This window comes from Falco biarmicus, chromosome 4, assembly GCF_023638135.1.
Source record: "Falco biarmicus isolate bFalBia1 chromosome 4, bFalBia1.pri, whole genome shotgun sequence".
NCBI lineage: Eukaryota > Metazoa > Chordata > Aves > Falconiformes > Falconidae > Falco > Falco biarmicus.
In genome coordinates this window covers 86,028,083-86,048,767 of record NC_079291.1, presented here as the reverse complement: position 1 = coordinate 86,048,767, position 20,685 = coordinate 86,028,083, and the positions used below count along the sequence as shown (strand labels likewise).

Sequence of the window (20,685 nt, the reverse complement as noted above, 5' to 3'; positions counted from 1 at the left end):
CCCCCAGCCTCCCATCCGCAGGCTCTGCCAGCTGGTTCAGGAAGGATGCTCCGGACCACATGTGCCGCACTGGGGTGTTTTGAGGGGGGACACAGATGTTAGGCTTTTGGGGAACTTTTTCCTACAACTCTGACAGCAGCAAACGAAAAGCTTTAAAAAAAAAAAAAAGCTGTACCTGATGTTCATACAAACCTCTCGTTAAATGAACAGCCGCTAATTCAAACCTCTCCTGCTTCGTCCGTGAAGAGAGACACACATCACAGGCTAGAAAACCTCCTCCTTCGCCAGAGAATGACAAGCTTATGGTCCTCAGGTGACACTGCTGTGTAAATTGCTTTATTCTGTACCTTGTGCACCAGTTCAGAGCCCAGAGGCAGCCCTACTCAGGTCCAAGCCTGCGCCAAGATGCTGGCACTTCCTCATCATCAGGAGAACATTAGTTCTGGTCCAGCATAAGCAGATTATAGGACGGGGCTACAGATTCTCTAGAAAAACCCACCTTCACGTGGACCAGCCCCACTGCAGCAGCAGGGATGGGCTTCGGTATGGCCCCAGGACCATATGCCCACAGGACAGGTCCCACCCGCGGAAGAGCTGAACATCTCTGTTCTGCTGCAACAGGCGCAGGCTGGTCCAGCGCCAAAGCTGAACTGGAGTCACCACCAAACGCAACTGTGAAGCACCTCAGCGCGACGGGCTGGAAAACACTTTTTCAGAAAGAGAAGTCACTGGTGTTGATTTTTGTTTTGTTGTATTTGTTGCTGGTTTTTCCCCCAGCCACCAGAAAGACCCTTTGAGAAGCCACCATGACTGCACCAGCATCTGATTGACTTTGAAGACAGCGCTGCGAGGAGTGGGTGAAAGGGATTTTGGAAAGTCCTTGGCATTAGCGGCTCCCTGCCTTTTACAGCCACCGAAGGAACAACAAGTCTTCCTGCCAAGGGCTATTACTAGACAAATGGAGCGAGATCAGAGGCACAAAGGAGGTTGCTAAGGAGTCAAGTGTGGGATCCCTGCAGAGAGGAGGAGGGCTGCAGCTGGGACGGCAAAGGTCAGAACATTGCAGACATCATTTTCCAAAAATTCCCATGAAGCCCCGGCGCGGGAGCCGGGAGCCTGGCCCCGCCGCGCTCGCCTATGAATAATGAGAAAGCCATAAAAGAAAGCTCCCTTTCTTCCCTCCTACCCACGCTAATGTAATAAAACAAATTAGAATAATTATTCTCAATTTCAGAGCCATAATGCCCAGGATCAGGGCATGCTTGTCACTGAAATGACAACTACATCCGTTTGATTCTTCTTCTTTTTTATATTTACAGAGATCACCTAAATTCCAACTTTTATTTTGTTACATATAATGCAATTTTACTACAGGCATCCAGATTCTGTTTGCTTTAAACTCTTCATTATTTTTGCCAGAAAGTTCATCTCCCTTATTAGCTAATCACATCCCCACCCTTTCCAGTAACCTTTAAAATGCCACCCACGTTATGACACTTTTAACAGAATCCAAGCAAAAAAAAACCATGAGAAATTAAGAGTTTAACACGAACCACTAGTTTCTAAAATAATTCACTGCAGTTGGTTAAAAGAAACATTTTTTCTAATAGTAAAGAAAATAAAATATAATTTCAAAAGAGATTAAATACCCAATGAGATACAAACAATCTGGAAATAATTGATCCTTTCTCTGTGAAAACACCTCTCTGTGTGAAAGATGGACAACATGTACTAGGAAGCAATGATGAGAATTTAGTGGAAGGATTGATTGCTAATTATTATAAATCTTTTTGCACTATTTCTTTCCCAAGATTTACAGGAGGAAAAAAGGTCGTTTAAAGTGGTAAAGGGGAAACGTATCTTTTGTGTAGACTTGAAATGCCAGAGGATTTAAATTGTTTTCTAAGTCTCTGGCTGCCAAAAAATGCTCCGGGACTCCTCTGTTCTGCAGTGGCTTCTTCCAGGGATGTACTCGAACAGCTCAGAGAGGCAGAGCTCAAGCTCAGGGGGTTCAGTCTGTAGCTACACTGAGAAAGAGAAATCCAGAAAGTGGTGGGGTGCGGGGGGAAGAGAGAGAAATTTTGTTTACAGAAAGTACACTAAGGGGAGGCACCGCCAAGTCACAAATCACAACCTGAAAAGATGCACTTTGGGTTCCCTAAATTCCCCCTGTGCCCCTCATGACCTTCCACACAACGTACCCTGCATGAGGAGGAGCGGGAGGCGACTCCTGGGAAGGGCTCTCCAATACTGGAAGATAAGGGGGAGAAGGAAACCCCTTCCCCATGTGAGCCCACCCCTGGCTCCCGGTGTGCCATCAGCCCGGCGAGCAGGGAGCAGCCCCTGCAACAGTTTTAAGGGCATCGCACGAGGAAGATGTCAAGGTCATATTATTTTATAAAAATACATGTATATAATTAATATTACCATTATATTATTTCATAACACACATACTAAAGGATGTAATTTCTTGTAGCAAACCTGAGCTTGGGCAACTTAAGCCCAAGCCTCGTGGCCCTGGCCAGGAGCGGAGCCTGTGGGGCACGGACCCATCTGCACACAGACCCCGCCGAATGCTCCCAAGCCCAACACCTGCATCAGCCAGTGATAGATGGGCAGCTTTAAATCTGCATTTCCTTGCTTTGGGCACTTTTAAATTAAAGTGGTAATGTGCTTTAAATCCTGTTTCCCTGCTTTTTCACTATACTCTTCAATCCTTTCCTCCAGAAACTAATCAAGATGTCTCAGACTTATACTCTCTGCTCCAGCCACCTTCCCCGATAACTTATTCCGTATGTCTGTGATCCTTACCAAGACAAAGCTTCACCTTAATTCCCTATTTACTTCCAGTTTCCCAGCATACTGTAACACTACCAGCACTTGAATCCTCCCCACCTCCTTGCTGCATCTCCAGTAGTGATAATTATTTGTACAGAGTGGGTCCTTTGACTAACGTACATGTCTCAGCAGTGCTCCTGCTCTCTGCTAACAGGGCACTGCCAACCCATCCTGGTGCAAAGTAAAATGCTTATTGGAACCCCCTGAGAAAACAACCAGTTCTCCATCAGCAACCAAAACAAGCCATGATGCATGTGCACTGGCTCACCCATATATATGTGACCGTACAGCACCACTGCTCGCACAGCACCAGCATCTCCACCTGGTTACAGCAATGGGAAAAGGACCCAAAGAAGAGATGTGGGAGAGGCAGGTGGAGAGAAGCTCTGGAGGTGACTTCCAAGGCACATGGTACTGCCCACAAGCAGAGGGGCACTGATGGGTCCTGTCCCTCACAGTGGGTCCACGACCCAAAACCCAGGGAACAACAGGGAAGTGCATGTCTGTCACAGCATTCTCCAAACTGTCAAGCTGCAACAAGGCCTTTTACCACCTCATATCGACACACTCTTCATGCCAGTCCCTCTGCTGCCTTCTCCTCGTCTCGCCTCATCCAGGGCCCACTCTCTCTTCTCTTGCTTCTTCCTCTCTCTGCTTCTTCCTTGGCTGCTCCCCCTTCATTGGTTCTCAACCCTTAACAGAACCAGCCACAGCTGCACCTTAGCTACATCGGCCAACCCACCGCCCCTGAAGCCAACCCACAGCTGTATGTTATCAACGCTAATTAACCCAGCTTCATTCCTCTACACATGTCAGTTCTCCATTTGCTACAGGACACACTAAAAGCGTTTTCCTTTCATTGTTGACCAGGTCTTGAGACACCCCATGCCAGCGACACTGGCTCCGCTCCCTGAGCAAGAGCACCCAAGAGCCCTGGACCACAGCAGGCAAATCCCAGTACCTAGCTGCTCCCAGACCATGGCTCTGCTGCCATGAAACAAGAATGCATCAAGTGTGCAAGAACAAAAGAGTGGGAATCTCGAGGCATTTAACTTTCTTGACTACCAATATTCCCACTGCCATGTCCCTGGCTCAAAGTACGTGTTGGGATGGGATCTGTATTATTAACACAGCAACCACCAGCCTTCAGCTCTGTGTAATACAGAGAACTGCCAGGCTCCACGTTTGTGCCCCACAAAGAGAAAGGCAGAGAGGGAAGAGGCACAGGAGACAGCTTTAAATGGAGATGATGAAAAGCCACATAAATTGCAGCACACCATCACTGTTGGGCACTTCCAGAGGGACCACTCACACCAACAGCATCGTGGCCATCTGCCACGTGCAAGCAGCCGACACGCGCATTTGCTCTGGTGCAAGAAAACTCAATCTCAACTCTTGCTTCTCGTTGGCATGAAGACCAACCTGACCTAAAGGCATTTCATGTGCCTCATGTTTTACAGGAGTGATACCAGCCATAAACAGATAACGACATTTCCAAGCTGCTTTTAGCACCAGCCCTCCGAGTGCCAGCTGCACCATTGTAGCCACAAAGAGCTACAGTAAAACAGCAGCAGCTCACGCTTCCAGGCAGAGTTCCGTTGCACAACCTTCATCGCTAGCTTCATCTGCGGCAGCAATCCAGGCTTGCACGGCTGATACACACTTGTTCAAAACCTACAGGCATACTTTGAATATCTCCAAACCTGAAATAACGTGGGGCAGGAGGGACGGCACACGTGCAAACACCATCACGCACCCCCGTAAAAACCACTCCTGTCTCCTCCATGCAAAGCTGCCCACTGTTTAACGCTCTCTTCAGTTAAGCCAAAGATGTAATGATGCGAAGACAGATCTTGGCATGGAGCTGGACAGGCCTGAACTCGGCTGCGCACAATTTTAGCAGCTCTGCGCTCGATGAACCCGCTCAAGCAGGAAGGAGCCCCAGCACCTCGCTGGGACGGGCATGGCATACTCCGCCAGACAGGGCTCCCACAGCTCATCCCAGTTTCTTCCTCAACCTCTGGCTCAGCTTGGGACCTGTTTCCCCATCCCAGTCCCTAAGTCATATTTTCTGTCCCCAGCAGTGGGGCAGGTTTTATAGGGGGTTCTTTGGTTGCTTTGCTTTTTGACCTGGTAAGTCTTTGACCTGTCCAATCATTCCCACCATACTTCACCATATCCAGGTGGAAGAGGCGATACTATGTCAAGAGTTAGATATGAACTCGTTACACACCCTGTTTATATCTGCTTTATCAACAGAAAGATGTGCTGATATGAGGAAACAGCCCTACATTTAACTGCCTCTTGACAAAAAAACCCTCTAGTATGAGACTGGAGGAGCCACGTGTAATGAGCAGAGGCAACCCAAAACCAGTGATGAAATCATGAAAGTCATGTCAATGTTCAAAAGCATCAGCCTTTGCAAGTCACAGCTCAGCTCGATGCACACCAAGCTGCAGCCTGAGGCAGCGTGGCATCCCACTGCAAGCTGGACAGGGGGTGTCAAAGCTCACATAACACAATACCCCAGGGCAGAGATATCAGGAGATGCTCCCAACACCCAGCACTGCAACCCCTCACCCACCGAGGCTGGCTGCTGGGGGCTCAAGGATGAACCTTGCTGCAGGTTCTTCCCAAAATCTAGTTAAATCACATTCCTGTACCCCTATCCCTTTACACGTGTTTTTTCAGTTACTAAGTTTTATCAGTGTTACTATAGTTATGCACACAGGTGCCGACAAAAATCAAATTCTCACATTTCTGAGCAAGCATGCATGCAATGTTTCTTGAACACTCAACTAATGAAGAAACAGAAACTATATTTTATGGTTTGCATATGCAATCACTAATGACTTTCAGGATCCTAAGAGGTACTACAAAGTTTCAGCAGCACAGTGTTAGCAATTCATCAGCTCACAGCTACTCCCCAGCTCACCCCAGCACAAGCAGGGCAGGTATTTGGATTCTCCAAGCACATGGTTCTCACCTGCAGCAGGTAACTGCAGTGAATACATGAACTTGCCAAAATTGTCACTTACTTTCCAGTCTTTTGCAAAAAAAACAAAAAAAAAAAAAAAAAAAAAAAAAAAGAGAGAGAATAGGACTAGCATTTGTGGAATGGGGTACCAGCCACAAATTACGTTTTCTGGTAAAGAAGAGCTCATCAGCAACGCTGCTGCCTATCAGAAAAAAAAAAACCACAAAAGCACCACAGGGAACTTGCCCATCTCGGAGGTAAAGGCCATAGCCTCACCTAGCACAGCATATGATCACAGCCCTGGGAACTAAACCAGAAGCTCCCCCAACAGCCCAGCCAGAGCACGAATGTGACTTGGCTTTGAAAAGCCACAAGGTGCAGGGGAGATGGCGCTCCACTGAACTGAGGAAGCATAGCTACTCCTCCAATGAGTCCCAGTACTGGGGATCAAGTGATTATAAAAATCTGGTGTTTGACTAAATCCTGCCAGGAGCCCCTCCAGACCCCCAGCCTGCAGTGAGGGGCTCGGAGAAGAGGCCAATCCAGACCAGGGAGCTGGACCAGCAGCGTGCAGACAGCCCCACCACCCTCAAACCCATCAAATGCACCAAGTCCAACAACAGCTCTACAGGGAACAGAGCAGCTAAAAAACAAACTCCACTGCTGAAATACATATATATATATAATATATATAATATACACACACACTTGAGAAAGGGTCGAGGCTTTGAGAGCGCAGCGTCGTGCCTTAGATGACTCCCCAAGTATCTGCAGATGTCAAAACACCTAATTACCACCAGGCAACACTGCCGAGCAAAGCACCTTCCTGACAGCATGGTCTGCTCCTTTCGGCAAGTCACCGCGGTTTGGTTAATGGGCTGAGCACCCACCTTTGCTTACCCACCTCTTGATCCTTGTGGAAACACAAAACATCACTTTGCACCTTCCAAGCTTCAAGAAATCAGAGTGACAGAGTTGCAAGCAAGACGGCAAAGACATTAAGTCATTGAGCGCTTCTGAGGCAAATCAGCCCTGTAAATGTCTGTTTGCATCGCTTATTTCCTAACAAGCTGCTTGCTCACACAAAGGGACTGCTATTCTGTTGCCTCTGCATGTTCCTAAGAAGCATCCGTCTTTACATCCTGCACTAATGGATTATTAGGAACATCAAACATATAGATTGAATCACATAATTACACCTTTTAAAGAGTCAGCAATATTTAAGATCAGCCCAGCACTTGCTGCCAATCAAACGCCAGAAGCAGAGCCTGCCTGTGCTCCTCGCCTCCGGGAATATTTTATTTCTCATATGCTGTATCTCCCCTAAACAAACCCAGCCAGCCCCCAGGGAAGGCATGTACTTTAAAGCAAGATCTGGACATGATTTTGAGGGGGCAGAATTAGCCAGGAAACTGCAACACTCCCTTACAGCGGTCCGGAGCTGGACGACAGTGCTCACATGCTTCAGGAGAAAACACCTGGTTAAGACTAAGAGAGGAGGAAGCAGGAGCATGCTGGGGATGCTGCTGAGTGTCAAGAGCAATATTCACCTCCTAAGCAGGAGAGAGATAAACAGCAAGACACAAAAGAAAAGGCAGCAGCAAAGCAGGGGAGCACAGTACATCGGTGAGCTTCATGTGCCGCTTAGACATCTTCCACCAGCTCTGTGGACTTCCACAGTTTATGTGGCAGAAAGTATAAAGACATATTGCTGCTCCAGCACTTCTAAATGAGGAGGCTGTAAACAAGCCTGTGGGGTGACAGGGTATGGGAAGCTTTCGAGATGATTGTTCATGTGCTCTGGAAAGATGGATAGCAACAACCATGCTAATTTGAGTTAGGAAACAACATCTTTAAAGTCCAGCCTCCCTTCTTTAGTGTCAGATTTATTTTGCATCCAGCATCTTTACCGGGCTTTATCTTCTGTTCCTTCACAGGCTGATACAAGAGGGGCTACAACGGGTATGGGCACATCAGCATTCATTTTGGTAGGAATTCCCAGGACTTCATTGCAAAGTCTCTGGTTGCTAGAGCTCTCCCAAATATGTTACACTGAATGGAAAAAAAAAAAAGGAGGGCTGACAAGTGAAATCGACCCCCATGTTCTGTTTGTGATACAGAAACTGCCTGCAGGCAACAGGAGAGCTCTGGGGTAAGAACCTGAAGTCCTCACTGGGAGCCATCACATTGCAAAAGAGAGACAAGCTTGCCCATTGAAGGTGCGTTTCAGACCCCACAAGACACTGCCCACCTAAAGTCCAGCACAAGGTGAGAAAACCCAAGCTGACCCAGTGGAACGCTGTTTGCTTGGAGGATGGCATTTTCCAAGGAAAGCCTTACCCCAACCAGCTAGGAGAGTCCTTGGCAAACCATGCGGGAATGACAAACTTCCTCTCCGTGTAAGATAGAATCATTGCCAACCCACCCCTGGGAAAAACTTCCTTCAGTCCACGGTTGTGCACGTGCTTCAGCTCCTGCCCAGATTAGGGAAGAAATCAAAGATGGGCTGTGAGCAGGTGCACCTGCGCTGCAGGAGATACTTCGGTTTCACACAAACTCGCTTCCCTGTGCCTGCAAGCGTCATTACCCCAGCCAAGAAGGAAATGTACACGTGTTTGGGCCCCAAAATGTTAAAGATACCATCAATCACTGATTTCCACTTGCTTGTATAGATCCCCCTTTAATGACCTTTCCATGTTTTCCTCTCCTATGGCTGTTACTTATGTACCAGTGACCCAGACAGACAAGGGACTCGAGGGGCAGCATCTCTTCTGCAGAGGGCTCTTCCTAAAATAATGGGAGAATTATTACTCTCCTGATAAAACCAAGAAGCAGCACAGAGATAACAGTAACAAAGATGTCTGGTGAGCATGATTTTCCTTTATACCCAAGCTGTCCCATAATTCAGAGTATATATTACAAGTTAGGAGGAACAAGGCAAAGCTCAGCCAAACTCCCCTTTAAAAGGAAAGCAGGATGCAAACTTGGTGATCATGTCACTTGTTAAGAAATTTAGCTGCATTTCCCTGCACTTAGTGTCACGGATTGTCAATTCTTTCTATAATCAACATCACGACTGAGACGAAGCATTTCAGAAGCTGAGAAGCATCAAGACTGCAGGAATCAGCCTCCATCCATCAGGGATGAAGGGGCTACACCGACATTCAGTGAAAATGACATCAGTGATAAATGGCCCAAATAATACACTCACAATGAGGCTCCCAAAACCAAACCAACCCACCCCAAAAAAACACACACACATGCCCCCAACCATGCTCCCCGCAAGCCCTGCAGGCAGAGCAAAGTCTATCTACTGTTGAAAGTAACCTGCTTCTTGGACTTCACGAGGTCAGAGGATTAACAGGTCACCTCACAGGATCTAATCCAGCAAGGCAGGAAACACTCTCAGATCCTCTTGAATCACTGCACAGGGGTCCTGCAGGGACTGGGACCCCTCGGGTCACCCCCACGAGTCCTCATGATTGTCGTTAAAGGCCAGCCAGTGCTGTGCTACTGCAATCACAAATCTTTAACAACTTCAGACCTTTGCTGCCCTCAAAAATATAATGAAGAAACCACACAGGCCAGCTACTAAAGTGCTTATCATTCTGTGCTTAAAGGAGAGGACAGGAAATTTAATTTGTAAAAAACATAGATGGATATTTCTGGCAGGTTAGCGACCTTCAACTGTGTTCCCTAAACAATTCCTTAAGACACTTGAAAACTACTGTAAAAACCATGCCTCAAAGTGGCTAGCGTGTTAAGTTTTAAGCGCTGCTTTAAACTTGTTAGAAATCCTTCCTCAGGTGGAGAGCAGCTGCCCTCGAGCCTGTGACCTCCCCACAGCCATCCCATGGCTTGAGGACATGCAGCTCCAGCCAGCTTGAGATGTGAATGGCACCTTCTCCAGCCAACTCTGAAGGATCTCAATTTTAATCAAGTCAGCGTGATGTCCAAACGAGAAACCAGATGGCATCAAGAACAACAGGCACTTTCTCACAAAAATTTAATGGCAAAAATTTAATACCGAAACCACTCTTAGCTTCTCATCCAAAAAAAGTTTCAACAAACTGTTCTCATTTGACCAACAACGTACCCTTCATACCTGTTGCATCAGCTGCATGGAGACCCACATCTCATCATCTGTGATCTTCACGTGGACTGCAAATGATTGCCCCCAAGGAGCTCTGCATAACACCAGCAGCAAGCCAAAAGGGACAGCCAGCAGCAAGCGCCAGCACAGCCCAGCCCTGACACTACCGGGACAGTGCCCCGTGCAGCACGATGGTGCCAGCCCTGCAGCACCCCCGCTGCTTCTCCAGGTACGGACTCCTGATACTGCAGCAGAACCCGTGCACAGATTTACAAGCTGCCTTAGTTGGTTTAAGGCAGGCCATTTTTAGGGATTATCTTCCTTTATTCTCTCCTAAACCCATACGCTGTACTTCACCTGGCTACCACATTTCCCTTCCAGCACCATTTTCCCATAAAGAGCACCAAGCTCCACAGACACTCCCATTTCCATTCCTTTCCTACCAGTTGTTTTGCTAAGAACTTGTTGTGGTTTAACAGTCAAACCTGGGAGAGAACCATTCCAGCTTTTTTTCTAATTGCAACTTCCCAGCTGTCCCAGGAAAAGCCTCCATGAAAACAGATCACAAGAGCCCGAGTAATTTTGCATCTACCTACCTAACCACAACAGCTTGTTTGCCATGAGGCTCCTGACATTTTGTGTTCAGCCCACCATGGATCTTCCCATTAGCTCCATCTCCTGCTGGCAGTGTCAAACAAGACCTTCTCTCCACAGAAGTCAGGCATCCTAAAAGACTGGATTTCTGTAATTTAAAGTTGCAATTACAGATGCATCCAGTCGCCTCCATCCCAGGGTATGGCAGAACGTACCGCCCACCTGAACTCCAACCAAAAACCTTACAGCATTTTAAAAGCATTACGAAGGTGACTTTGTCTCACAGAATCAGAATCATTTAGGTTGGGAAAGACCTTTAAGATCTTCAGATAGTCCAACCATTAACCCAGGACTACCAAGTCCCCACTAAACCATGCCCCTAAGCGTCACATCTACAATAAACCCTTATAGAATATTTTCAACCAGCAGTTGCATTAAAATCTATGGGATTATCTACACATGCAGATATTGTATGGGGTCATAGAAAGCTGGGCTGGAGCGGACCTTCAGGAGCAATTTTATCCATCAGTATTGCCCTGCAGCAGGTTCAGATCTATTTCATTAATAATGAGCAAGAATTGCAGGAATTAATAATGAGCAAGAACTGCAGCTTTAGGAAGCTGAGCAAAATTTGGCAATGCTACACCATAGCTAATTAACACAACATCAAAGAGTGGGTTTTGAAATACACTTGCACAACACGTGCAAAAAAGCAAAATTTTCTCTTTGATGCAACAAGCGTACAGCACACGTTTTCCAAGAATATCTACTGCAATAACATATCTGCCTCTAACAAAGTTGTCTTGAAAGTAGCAAACACTAAGGCTAACACAAAAAAGTTTGCCTTTCATTTATTTTTTAAGAGCTTGACTACAGATTCAAGCACTTTAAGAGCTGGGGTGACAGTAGGACTTTAGAGCAAATGGACACAGGAATGTCCCACCTGCCTGCAATCTCTTTCTACAGTGATAACCCTTAGCTTAAAGTTTTGGGATATTTTGAAATGTCCAAAATGCATACTGAGATGACGGGATAATGCCCCTGCCACACCTTTATTTTAACAAGGATGTGTCAGCTCCTGATGGATTCTTTTACAAGCCGCTTGGGAATTTCCACTGGCACAGAGACAGTAATGCAGCAATTGTTTTCTCTGAAAACACGGAGCACAGAGTGACATTACAGTAAAGCACGCACAAAGAAAAAATAACTCAGGGCAAAGCTCCTGGGAAGTACCCACTGGACTCCCAACCATCTTATCAAAGAGCCACAATGCCCAAGTCTCAAACTTCACTTTTATTCCTTTTCAAGAGCCAATCACACCAGCAGCACCAACATATCAGCACAGGTATTCTTACTCCTGTGTTTGTCCTCCTTAAAATAAACACTAATAGTTGAAAGATTCTGTGAACCAGAGGATGAAGCATTTCCTACTACATGCTTCTTCCTTGTAACAAGAAAAAATCCTAAACCAGAGGACACCAAAGTATTGGACCAGGGGTAGGTTTTCTGTTAGGATGAGACACTCCATTTGCTGACACCTCAAAAAAGCAAAAACATGAAGTCCCACTTACCGCTCCAAGCATGATCCTGAAAATCAGCCACCGAAAGCCCCAGATGATGATGCTGGAAGGAGGAGTGTGCTGGGGCAGGCGGGAGAGGGTCCACAGTGGGCAGAGGAATATCCCCAGGAACCCTGTTTCCAGGAGCTGTGATTCCCATCCTGTAGTGCCAGCATGTCAGAAATGAAAAAGAAAATGGTTATTGTATAAGTCCTGTAAGTTATGCTTTCACAAATTTTAAACACCCAAGAAGAAAAAAAAAACCAAAACAAACCACCAACAACTTGTAATGCTTTTTAAGTTTAACTTGGGGAAACTCAGGTTCCAAACTCTGTCCTCATACACCCATCACACACACTGGGAGGTCACACTTTGAGCTCCAGTATGAATGATGTGCAACTGCATGTGGTGCATTGGGTTGTGGTGTTCTCCAACCACACACACGGACACTTCTGTTGTTTACATGGTTATTTTATGCAACACAAAGCAAAAGAAAATACAAGAACTTCTATGAAGCAGAGTTAACTGCCCTGGGAATTGGCAAGGTGACCCAGGCACACAACCGATTGGTGCCGCTGTGATTCCTGCAATCATGGACTGACTGAGCCACTGCCAACAGTCCCACTGACTACTGGATTGGTGCCCAAATGAGGCAGTCTTTATCTTCAACAGGAAATTATTAAAATCACATTAAGTCTTATTCATCATCAATATTAACGTACAATGAGAAGCTTTGAATTTTAAATTGCAAAGAAAAATCATAGTGAAAAAAGTCCAAATCACCCATCAAGCCAGTTTTACACACTGCAGGATTTAGCAAAATTACTCTAGATTGAATACCAGTAGAGTGAGATGAAAGCACAGCCTTGAAACCACACAGCGAACCTGTTACCTGCAATACTGGACACTTTGGAGAAGGCAGATTATAACATACTTCATTCAAATCTACATTTTACATTTTCTTTTTCCAGCGCAGCATATTGTATAAATATTGAAATTATTATTCCAGAAGAGCCAGAACACAGCAGTTCTGTTTTGACAGGTGAAGTCCAACCTCCACTATGTTTTTAAGGAACAACAGACTGATGCCAAAACCAAATTACTCCTACTTTATCCTACCTCCAATTACACACTCTAATTTTCAAATATTTCTGCACAATACAATTGCACTCTGAAGCCATAAAAAAAAAAAAGACACTAAATGGCACACTAGTGGGGACAATTCCTGAAAACTCAGCAACCTCTTTGGAGCTATTTAAGATGCTGGTATTCCCATCTACATGGCTACATAAATTAAACCAGATAGTGCCCACAGGTCCCTTGTAGCCATGTTCCTTTTCCCAAGAGCCCCCCAGGTGCTTTACCAGCTTCCAAATGGCAGCAACAACGTGCGGTCCATAACACCTCCCTTCACCAAACAGGCAGGGAAACACCTACCAAAGGAATTAATTTCTTCCAGCTCCAGTCTAAGACACCTGATTGTGCACCAGGTTGAGATTTTTCAAAGCTGCAATTTGACTGTCACACAAGCAAGACTATGTTGAACCTGCTTTAAAATACTTTAAGCAGCAGTCATGCAATCTCCTTTTTTTAACCTTAATATGCACAAAGTCCCTTAAATCAAAATGTTGTTTCTTTTCTCAAAAAGATTATTTTACATCAAACAACTATTAAAAAATACCCACTCTCCCTCCATACATCCTGTGGTTTCTAGAACAGATAACCCAACTGCCAAAATTAGCACTTTTGAGTGGACAAGCGAAGTATATTGTTATAAAAGCAGCTGCACCAGGAAAGCAATGGCTAATGCAAAATGTGAAAGGTTAATTGTTACTAAACCCAGCCACAAATAGCAGTTATGGGTCTAACTGGCACCAAAATGGTAGTATATCTCCTTCATTTCTGCCTGCACAAGAATCCCACTGTTATCAGCGTTTTCATATGTTAATCACTGTGTTTCCCTGCAGACATATAGGATGCACGCTGGATGGCTGAGCAGGAAGGCGGATGCTTCTAGACCCCCAAACGGCTTTGCAATCCCTACGTATGCATGTCCCTTCCAGAGCAGCATCGCCTCCCACCGTGCATGAGACAGTGGCAATTTTTTAAAGTTGTTTTTAAACCAAACACCTAGGGAGATGTTTGTGTGCATAGAGGGAAGTGGCATGAAAGGATCGTGCAATCCCGGGTGACACGTTTCTTGTGCGTGAAATGGGCTATACGAGCACACAACCAGCTCGCCGGGCCGCGTGCATGAGCGCGCGTGTGTCCGAAGCGAAGTCGAAGCTTTCCCGGTATGTGCTGGCCTCCAAGGATCATGAGTTCAGCCTGCACCTGTGCTTCTTGTTCCAAAGCGACAAGTTTGAATCCTGGCACCACCACCACCCGGCTGTGAGTCCAACAGCATAATCCGAGGCGAACGGTGCCAGCGAGGGGGACAGCTCAGCACCGCGGCGGGAGGGAGCACCGGAGCAAACAGTGCTGCCAGCTGTTGGGAGAAACCTCTTAAATTACCCGCTGCTGACAACTTGGACTGGCAGCGGGTGCAGCTAAGCCGGCACCAAGCAGGGTTTAACTGGAAGTGCAGCCAAGGACAAACTACGGTCACAGCACCGTTTTACAAGTCTCCGTCTAAACCTCCTCGGCTTGTGGTTAAATCCTGTCCTGCTCTGGCTGCTCTGCACCCGCTGCCAGTCCAAGTTGTCTACTGACCTTTGCAGTAGATCACAGCAAGTTCCTGCGAAAAACCAAGTTTAAGATGCAGATATGCACGGAGAGCCTCTGATTAATTAACAAGCCTCTTCCTGATGGACTGCATCTCCACAGCTGGTAATGTGGTCATGCAGATCAATTTTCTGCACTAGCACACATCACCCCAACAGTCACATTTGCTGCCCTCGGCAGGGGCAGCTTCTCTCCAGCCTCCACCCATCGTTCCCCCCAGCAGCCTCTCACCCTGGACCCTTCCCTGCAGCAGCCCCCCAGCTCCCCGACCCATGGCCAGAGCTGCACTGCTCTCCCCCTCCCCATTCAGCACAGGCTCATCCTGACTGTATCACGCTATTCCTCTTACAGGCTTCATCATGTGCAAACAAAGTACTGCTTGATGCTACTCCATAAGCAATGCAAGTACTTGTGATGGCAGGATTACCCAAGATGCTACGTGTGTTATGTTTTCTACTAAAAATTACAGCCAAATCATCAAGACTTTCAAGGATGCAAACATGTTGCTCAAACCACAACTGCATCCACAGTACAGTGTAAAAAGGGGGAGCTCTGCTCCATCTCACATTCACTTTACTGTAAATTGATATTACAAAGCAAGATTACAAGATCCGTCAACAGAAACCTTGCGTTTCAAACTGCTGACTTACAAACAGTTGTTCACGTCCACCCCTTGTAAGCCTCACACTCAAAATCCCTTGCAAGCTTAAGACAGGTTTGAGGCTGTAACCATGTGCCTGCTGAACACTCCTGAAGTTTGAGCACTGCCAACTTTTAACACTGCTTTTGAGGCTCACAAAGCCAAAAGACACTGTAAGACCCATCAGGAATCAACCAAGTCATCACACCTTGGCATGGAAGCCCTTAGGAACAACTGGTACTTAGCTGACCCATGCAGCTAAGTAATAACAGTATTTTTCTCCCTACCCTTATCCTCCTCTTCCTGCTATCAAGTGGGCAGCATTGATCAGATGTACTTGCTGATGCGGCAGTGCCCAGCAAAGGAGCCCAACACAACCACACCCTCCATCTCCACCAAACATACTGGGAACCACATACCAAACCCTCCTCCAAGCTGCAGAAATTCCCACCTGCGATGTTTTTTAGGGCAGTTCTAGCACAACAAAAATATGAACACAAAGAAAGTCATCTCCATGATCTGGGTGGACCTACAGGGGGAATCAAATGGTCCCCCACTTTGAGGCCATGGGAGGGGAAGGCAGGTGCTGGGCATCAGAAGCTTTAGAAGCATCTGCCTGGCAGCCACGGAGCATCGTGCAAACTGCAAAACCAGCGGCAATACAGCAATTAAAGGACTGGTACCAGAGCAAAGATCTCCTGCCCGTCGTGATGCAGTTTATCACATACAGCAACATTTCCCAATCCTATTCAGGAGTGAAACCCATTTTATAAATGGCAGCAAACCCCAGGATATTCAGAGGCATCGAGGCTATCTCAGAAAGGCAGCTCCCATCCTCAAAAGTGCCAACCAACACATCCTTAGTGCCCAGGCTAAATCTCGGGGCTCACCTCCAACCCGGTCCCTCCGGTCCCAGCACACACTGATACTGCTGGGAACGAAAGGGTCACGTTGTTGACCCACCTGCTCCTGTTTTCTTCAGTTGGATCTAGTCAAATTTCAGCAGCTGCAGAGCGGCACAAAGCGCCCCATTGTTATCTCCCGCGCAGCCGGAGAGGGAGCCATGGGTTGGTTTTTTTTTTTTCTTTTTTGGGAAAAAAAAATGAAATAAAATAAACTGCCAATGGCGGCTGCACTTGCCCCACACGCGTTTCAAATGTTTTTTACATGCTCCAAACTTGATGTGGCAAAATCCATCGTTTGGCATTTTCTAGAGGTCTCTGCAGGGGCAGGGGAGGAGAAGAAGGAGAGGACGTGTCGGGAGACAAGACAGACAGGGAAGGGGAGCAAGCAAAAACAAAACCAAAAAAACCCCAACCACCTTTCTCATACACTTTTAGGGTTTTCAAATGTTTGGGGTTTTTTTTTTCCTTAAAATTATATAAACCCTCCAAAAGTTTAAATTTTCAGCTAGGAAATTTAGTTCAACTTCAAGCGATCTCTTGAGTCAAAACCCATTTGCAGCTCAAACGAAGAGCTGCAAAAGCTGGCACCGCACGGTCTCACCGAGTCCTTCTGCAGAGAGACCATACACATCGGCAGGAACATCTGATGTGCTGTAGGAAACATTACTGGTGCTTAACATTTAAAAAAAAAAAGTCAATTTTGCATGAACAATCTCCAGAAAAGTTCAAAGCAGCCCCATTATGGCTCCCTATAGAGAGTATAATTTCTAATGGAATATAGATTATATAGCATTATATTATTAAGGTTTCCAATTTTCATCTTTATTATTTACCATCAAATATCTGATGAAAAAAACGGCCAGGTTACAGCAGCTTGTCTACAGCTACAGGGGAAAGGCAGTGCAAGCCCTTCCCACCCAGCCCTGCACACTGCACCTTCAGCCTGCCCGCATCCCAAACCAGTTTTCTGTTTACATGGACAGTCAGGGAGAAAGCAACGAGGCAGAGAAGGGTAGAAAGCCTTCAGAACTAAATACTAGATACAAAATAGTCAGGTCCGGAGAGAGTGAAGTTTCTTCTTTTCAATTAATCTGATTTTCCTCTGGAAAAAAAAACCAAAAGACCCAACACCACCTGATCAAAATCAAACCCGACACCTAGCTATGGTAGAAATAGCTCAGGTAATTAATTTTTATTAATTCCCCTACATAAAACATGGGATAAGGTGAAACAGCAAACCGTCTCTCTTTGTATATATGTATCTATACATAAAATGTATAGAGGGCACGTTTGCATGGCACAGACAAATGCTTCTACAATATACACGCATTTTACAGCTCTGCGCAGCCAGCAGGCAGAGGCGCGGGAGCGGACAGTGCAGCTGTCTCCTTATGAATATTGTGTGTCAGACGCCCCAGCAGCCAAAGCAAGAGAGATACCCAATACGGACTGACTTACACTGGAATTAGATTAACTGCTCCTGAGCCTCTCCTCCCTACCTCCCTGAAATTCAGTATGATATAATTTTAGCTATAGCGTTAAAACACCTGTTGAAAATAGTATGGTTACACCGACGACTACAGGATACTCCGACCAAGGACTTTAGCCTGCAAACACTCGTTGCAACCACCATGTGTGGTTCAACCAATGCAAACGGACCTGTTGCCAGCAGCAAGCAACATCCCAAGTAATTAGGTGTTTACCTGGGGTGCGATCCCCATGGGTACCGGGCTGCTCTTTGCCTCTGCGCCCACCGCTCACCCCTACTACCCTCCCCATCAGGGTCTCCTCCTTCACCCTGCCATCCGTGCTCATCACCCACTTGCAGAAACGCACAGCAAATTAGAAAATGCTCAGAACTGTACTGACATAGCAATACTTTTAATAAGTACATACTGTCTGAAAAGAGAACAGTCAGTCAAACCCTAGCCCTCTTTTCCAGCTACGAAAGATAAATCTCAAAAAACCAACCAACCAAAAAAAAAACCCCAAACAACAAAACAACCCCCAAAACCATACAAAAACCCACCCATGGAGAATAAATGTGTCTGCTTTTTCCTTACTTTTTTATTCTTTCTAAAATCAAAACACTCTATAAATAATTACAACTTTCATAATTCATAGCAGCAACTTCCTCGAAGGAAAACAAAGCTCCTAAATATCCTAAAAATAACTGCATCGTTGTGAAGTGTCTTGCTAACATGTCCTCTAGTAAGTCAAAATACTGCGCCTGCCAGCCAACTACAAATACCAGTTTTTATCTCCAGCGTGAAATACTGGCCACACTAAAACCCATGGCAAAATGATCACCAGTTTCAACTGGGTTTGGCTTTCACGCTGCAGTTTCAGATGTCTCAGCTACCACCTGTTGAAACATGCTGGCTTCTCCTCTCCGCTGAGGACAAGCGCCAGGGAACGGGCTCACCGGCCAGCCCCGCGGCAGGGGACGAGCATCACCATGTTGAAGATGACACTAAAGACCCAAGTGAGCAGGATCCATCCGCTGCTACGCCATTCCAGGCTTAAGGAGAGCAACAACTAGATGCAAACAGCTTCAACTACAGGAGGAAGAAACCTTTGCAAAGCAGAGGATGTTCAGCAAATTGCTGCAACTCGCTCTGCAGCAGTTTGCACTGTAGTCAGTTGTGCTCAGCACCCCAGAAGCACTGGGCACCCCACGAGGCATCGCCAGCAGCTGTCCTTCCACTGCAACGTTGCCCCTTTTTGCCTTTTTTCCAGTCATTTTTCCTTTTCCACAAGGACAGCAAACCTATCGGGGGAACAGACTCACTCCCCTCACTCTCTAGCTTTCCAAATATCAGTAAAAAGCAGAAGCACAAAGAGTACATACATGAAACGTTCAAGTTTGTGTCAAGTTTTAAAAGTTTCCCAGGGCTCCCAATAGACAGGATTTAGGAAATTCCTAATGGAAAGACCAGGTCTCTCTGCAGTCACATGGTCTGCCTGTAAACACGAAAACCCTGTTAACAGTGTCACAGAGCAGTTCTGAATCTCCTCCATCAGCAGGCAGAGAGCGTGCACGCAAGGCTCGGATTTGAAATAACTTAGGTTTTCCAAACAGGGGAAAAGCAAAGCCCAGGCACTGGCATTGCACACACCTTAGAGGCGCAGCAAAGCTCTCCTTTCAACTGACACACAGCAGAAAGTTTCAACTTTAAGACTTAAAATTACTGCGGAGCAACAAGAATGCTTTGTTTAGAAGTGATCAAAAAAAAAACCCTGCAAAAGTTCCTAGTGCAACAGATGCTGACCTCAGAAGTGGATCTGAACTAGGACAGAGAAAGGAGAGATGCTCAAAAAAAGGGAAGAAATCCATCCACCACAGCTCTGAGGAAAAGACAATGAGGAAAGACAATGATTTATTGCTTCTCAGTTCGGTGGTGCCTTTCACTTCCAGATCCCAGAACAAAGAGACACCTCTCGCTGGCTGCCCGCCCCCACGGGGTCTCAAGCCTTTTCAGAGCGGTGAAAGCCAAAGTTCAGAGGGCTGAAGGATGGTCCCCTCCGGCACCTTGTCCTGGGCAAGAGCAGATAACCCCACGCCTCCACTCCTGCCCCGAACACCAGCAAGCCTAAGATCTGAACTAGCTTCCCTCAGTCAAACCGCCATATCCATTCTGCCCAGAACACCACCTACATTAAATGTTTCAAATCTCTCATTTGCCAAAGAGATAACAGCCTGGTGATACTTCACATTTCTGCAGCCAACAGAATAGTTCTTTATGTTGTTGGAAGATTTGGAAAAATGTTATCAATAACTTTTGTTCTTAAAGTATAAACCATACAGAAAAAAAAAATTCAGCATAAAAACTTTTAAAAGCTTCCAAGTGCTCTCCAGGGTAGTCATTAGAAACTACTTAGGTAACAGGAGGGTGATAACAGTGAGTTAATGCAGCGTTAAATTAGCCCTCCTTCCATGCAGAACTTTAAGTGACAGAGGAATCAGTTGGGAGGATTTTTATTTTATTTTTTAAATAATGAAGTTAATGGATTTCCTGTTTTTAGCTCTGTGGGCGGCTGTCATTTTGAGGGATCCGTATATACTGTATTTAATTACTTTAAGACAAAGTAATGAAAATAATTTCATCTGTGTTCATATGGCCTCACGGGCAGCAGCATCTCCCAAGCATGGCCATCAAGGCGAGGAGAACATGCAAGCACCGCTGCTCATCAGCATAAGGGAGTGTTGCCTCTGGAGATGTGTAACCACAGCAGCTACTGCTTACTCACGGGACTTCTCCACATCCCAAGCCATCCCTCAAATCCTTCACACGGCCAACAACCACAAGACTTTTGCCACAAATCTTGGTGAGCTGAGGGGAACGAGCATCAGG

At 46.1% G+C, this 20,685-nt stretch overlaps 1 protein-coding gene across 3 annotated transcripts in view; it reads right to left on the bottom strand.

Annotated features, from left to right (window-relative positions):
• The window catches only part of LMF1 (lipase maturation factor 1), a 206,399-nt gene that overhangs the window by 133,366 nt on the left and 52,348 nt on the right, over positions 1–20,685 (bottom strand). For all 3 annotated transcript variants that reach the window (XM_056338286.1, XM_056338287.1, XM_056338288.1), the window contains one exon: positions 12,074–12,222. In XM_056338286.1, the coding sequence (XP_056194261.1) occupies positions 12,074–12,222 (149 nt within the window). The remainder of the gene's footprint in view (positions 1–12,073; positions 12,223–20,685) is intronic.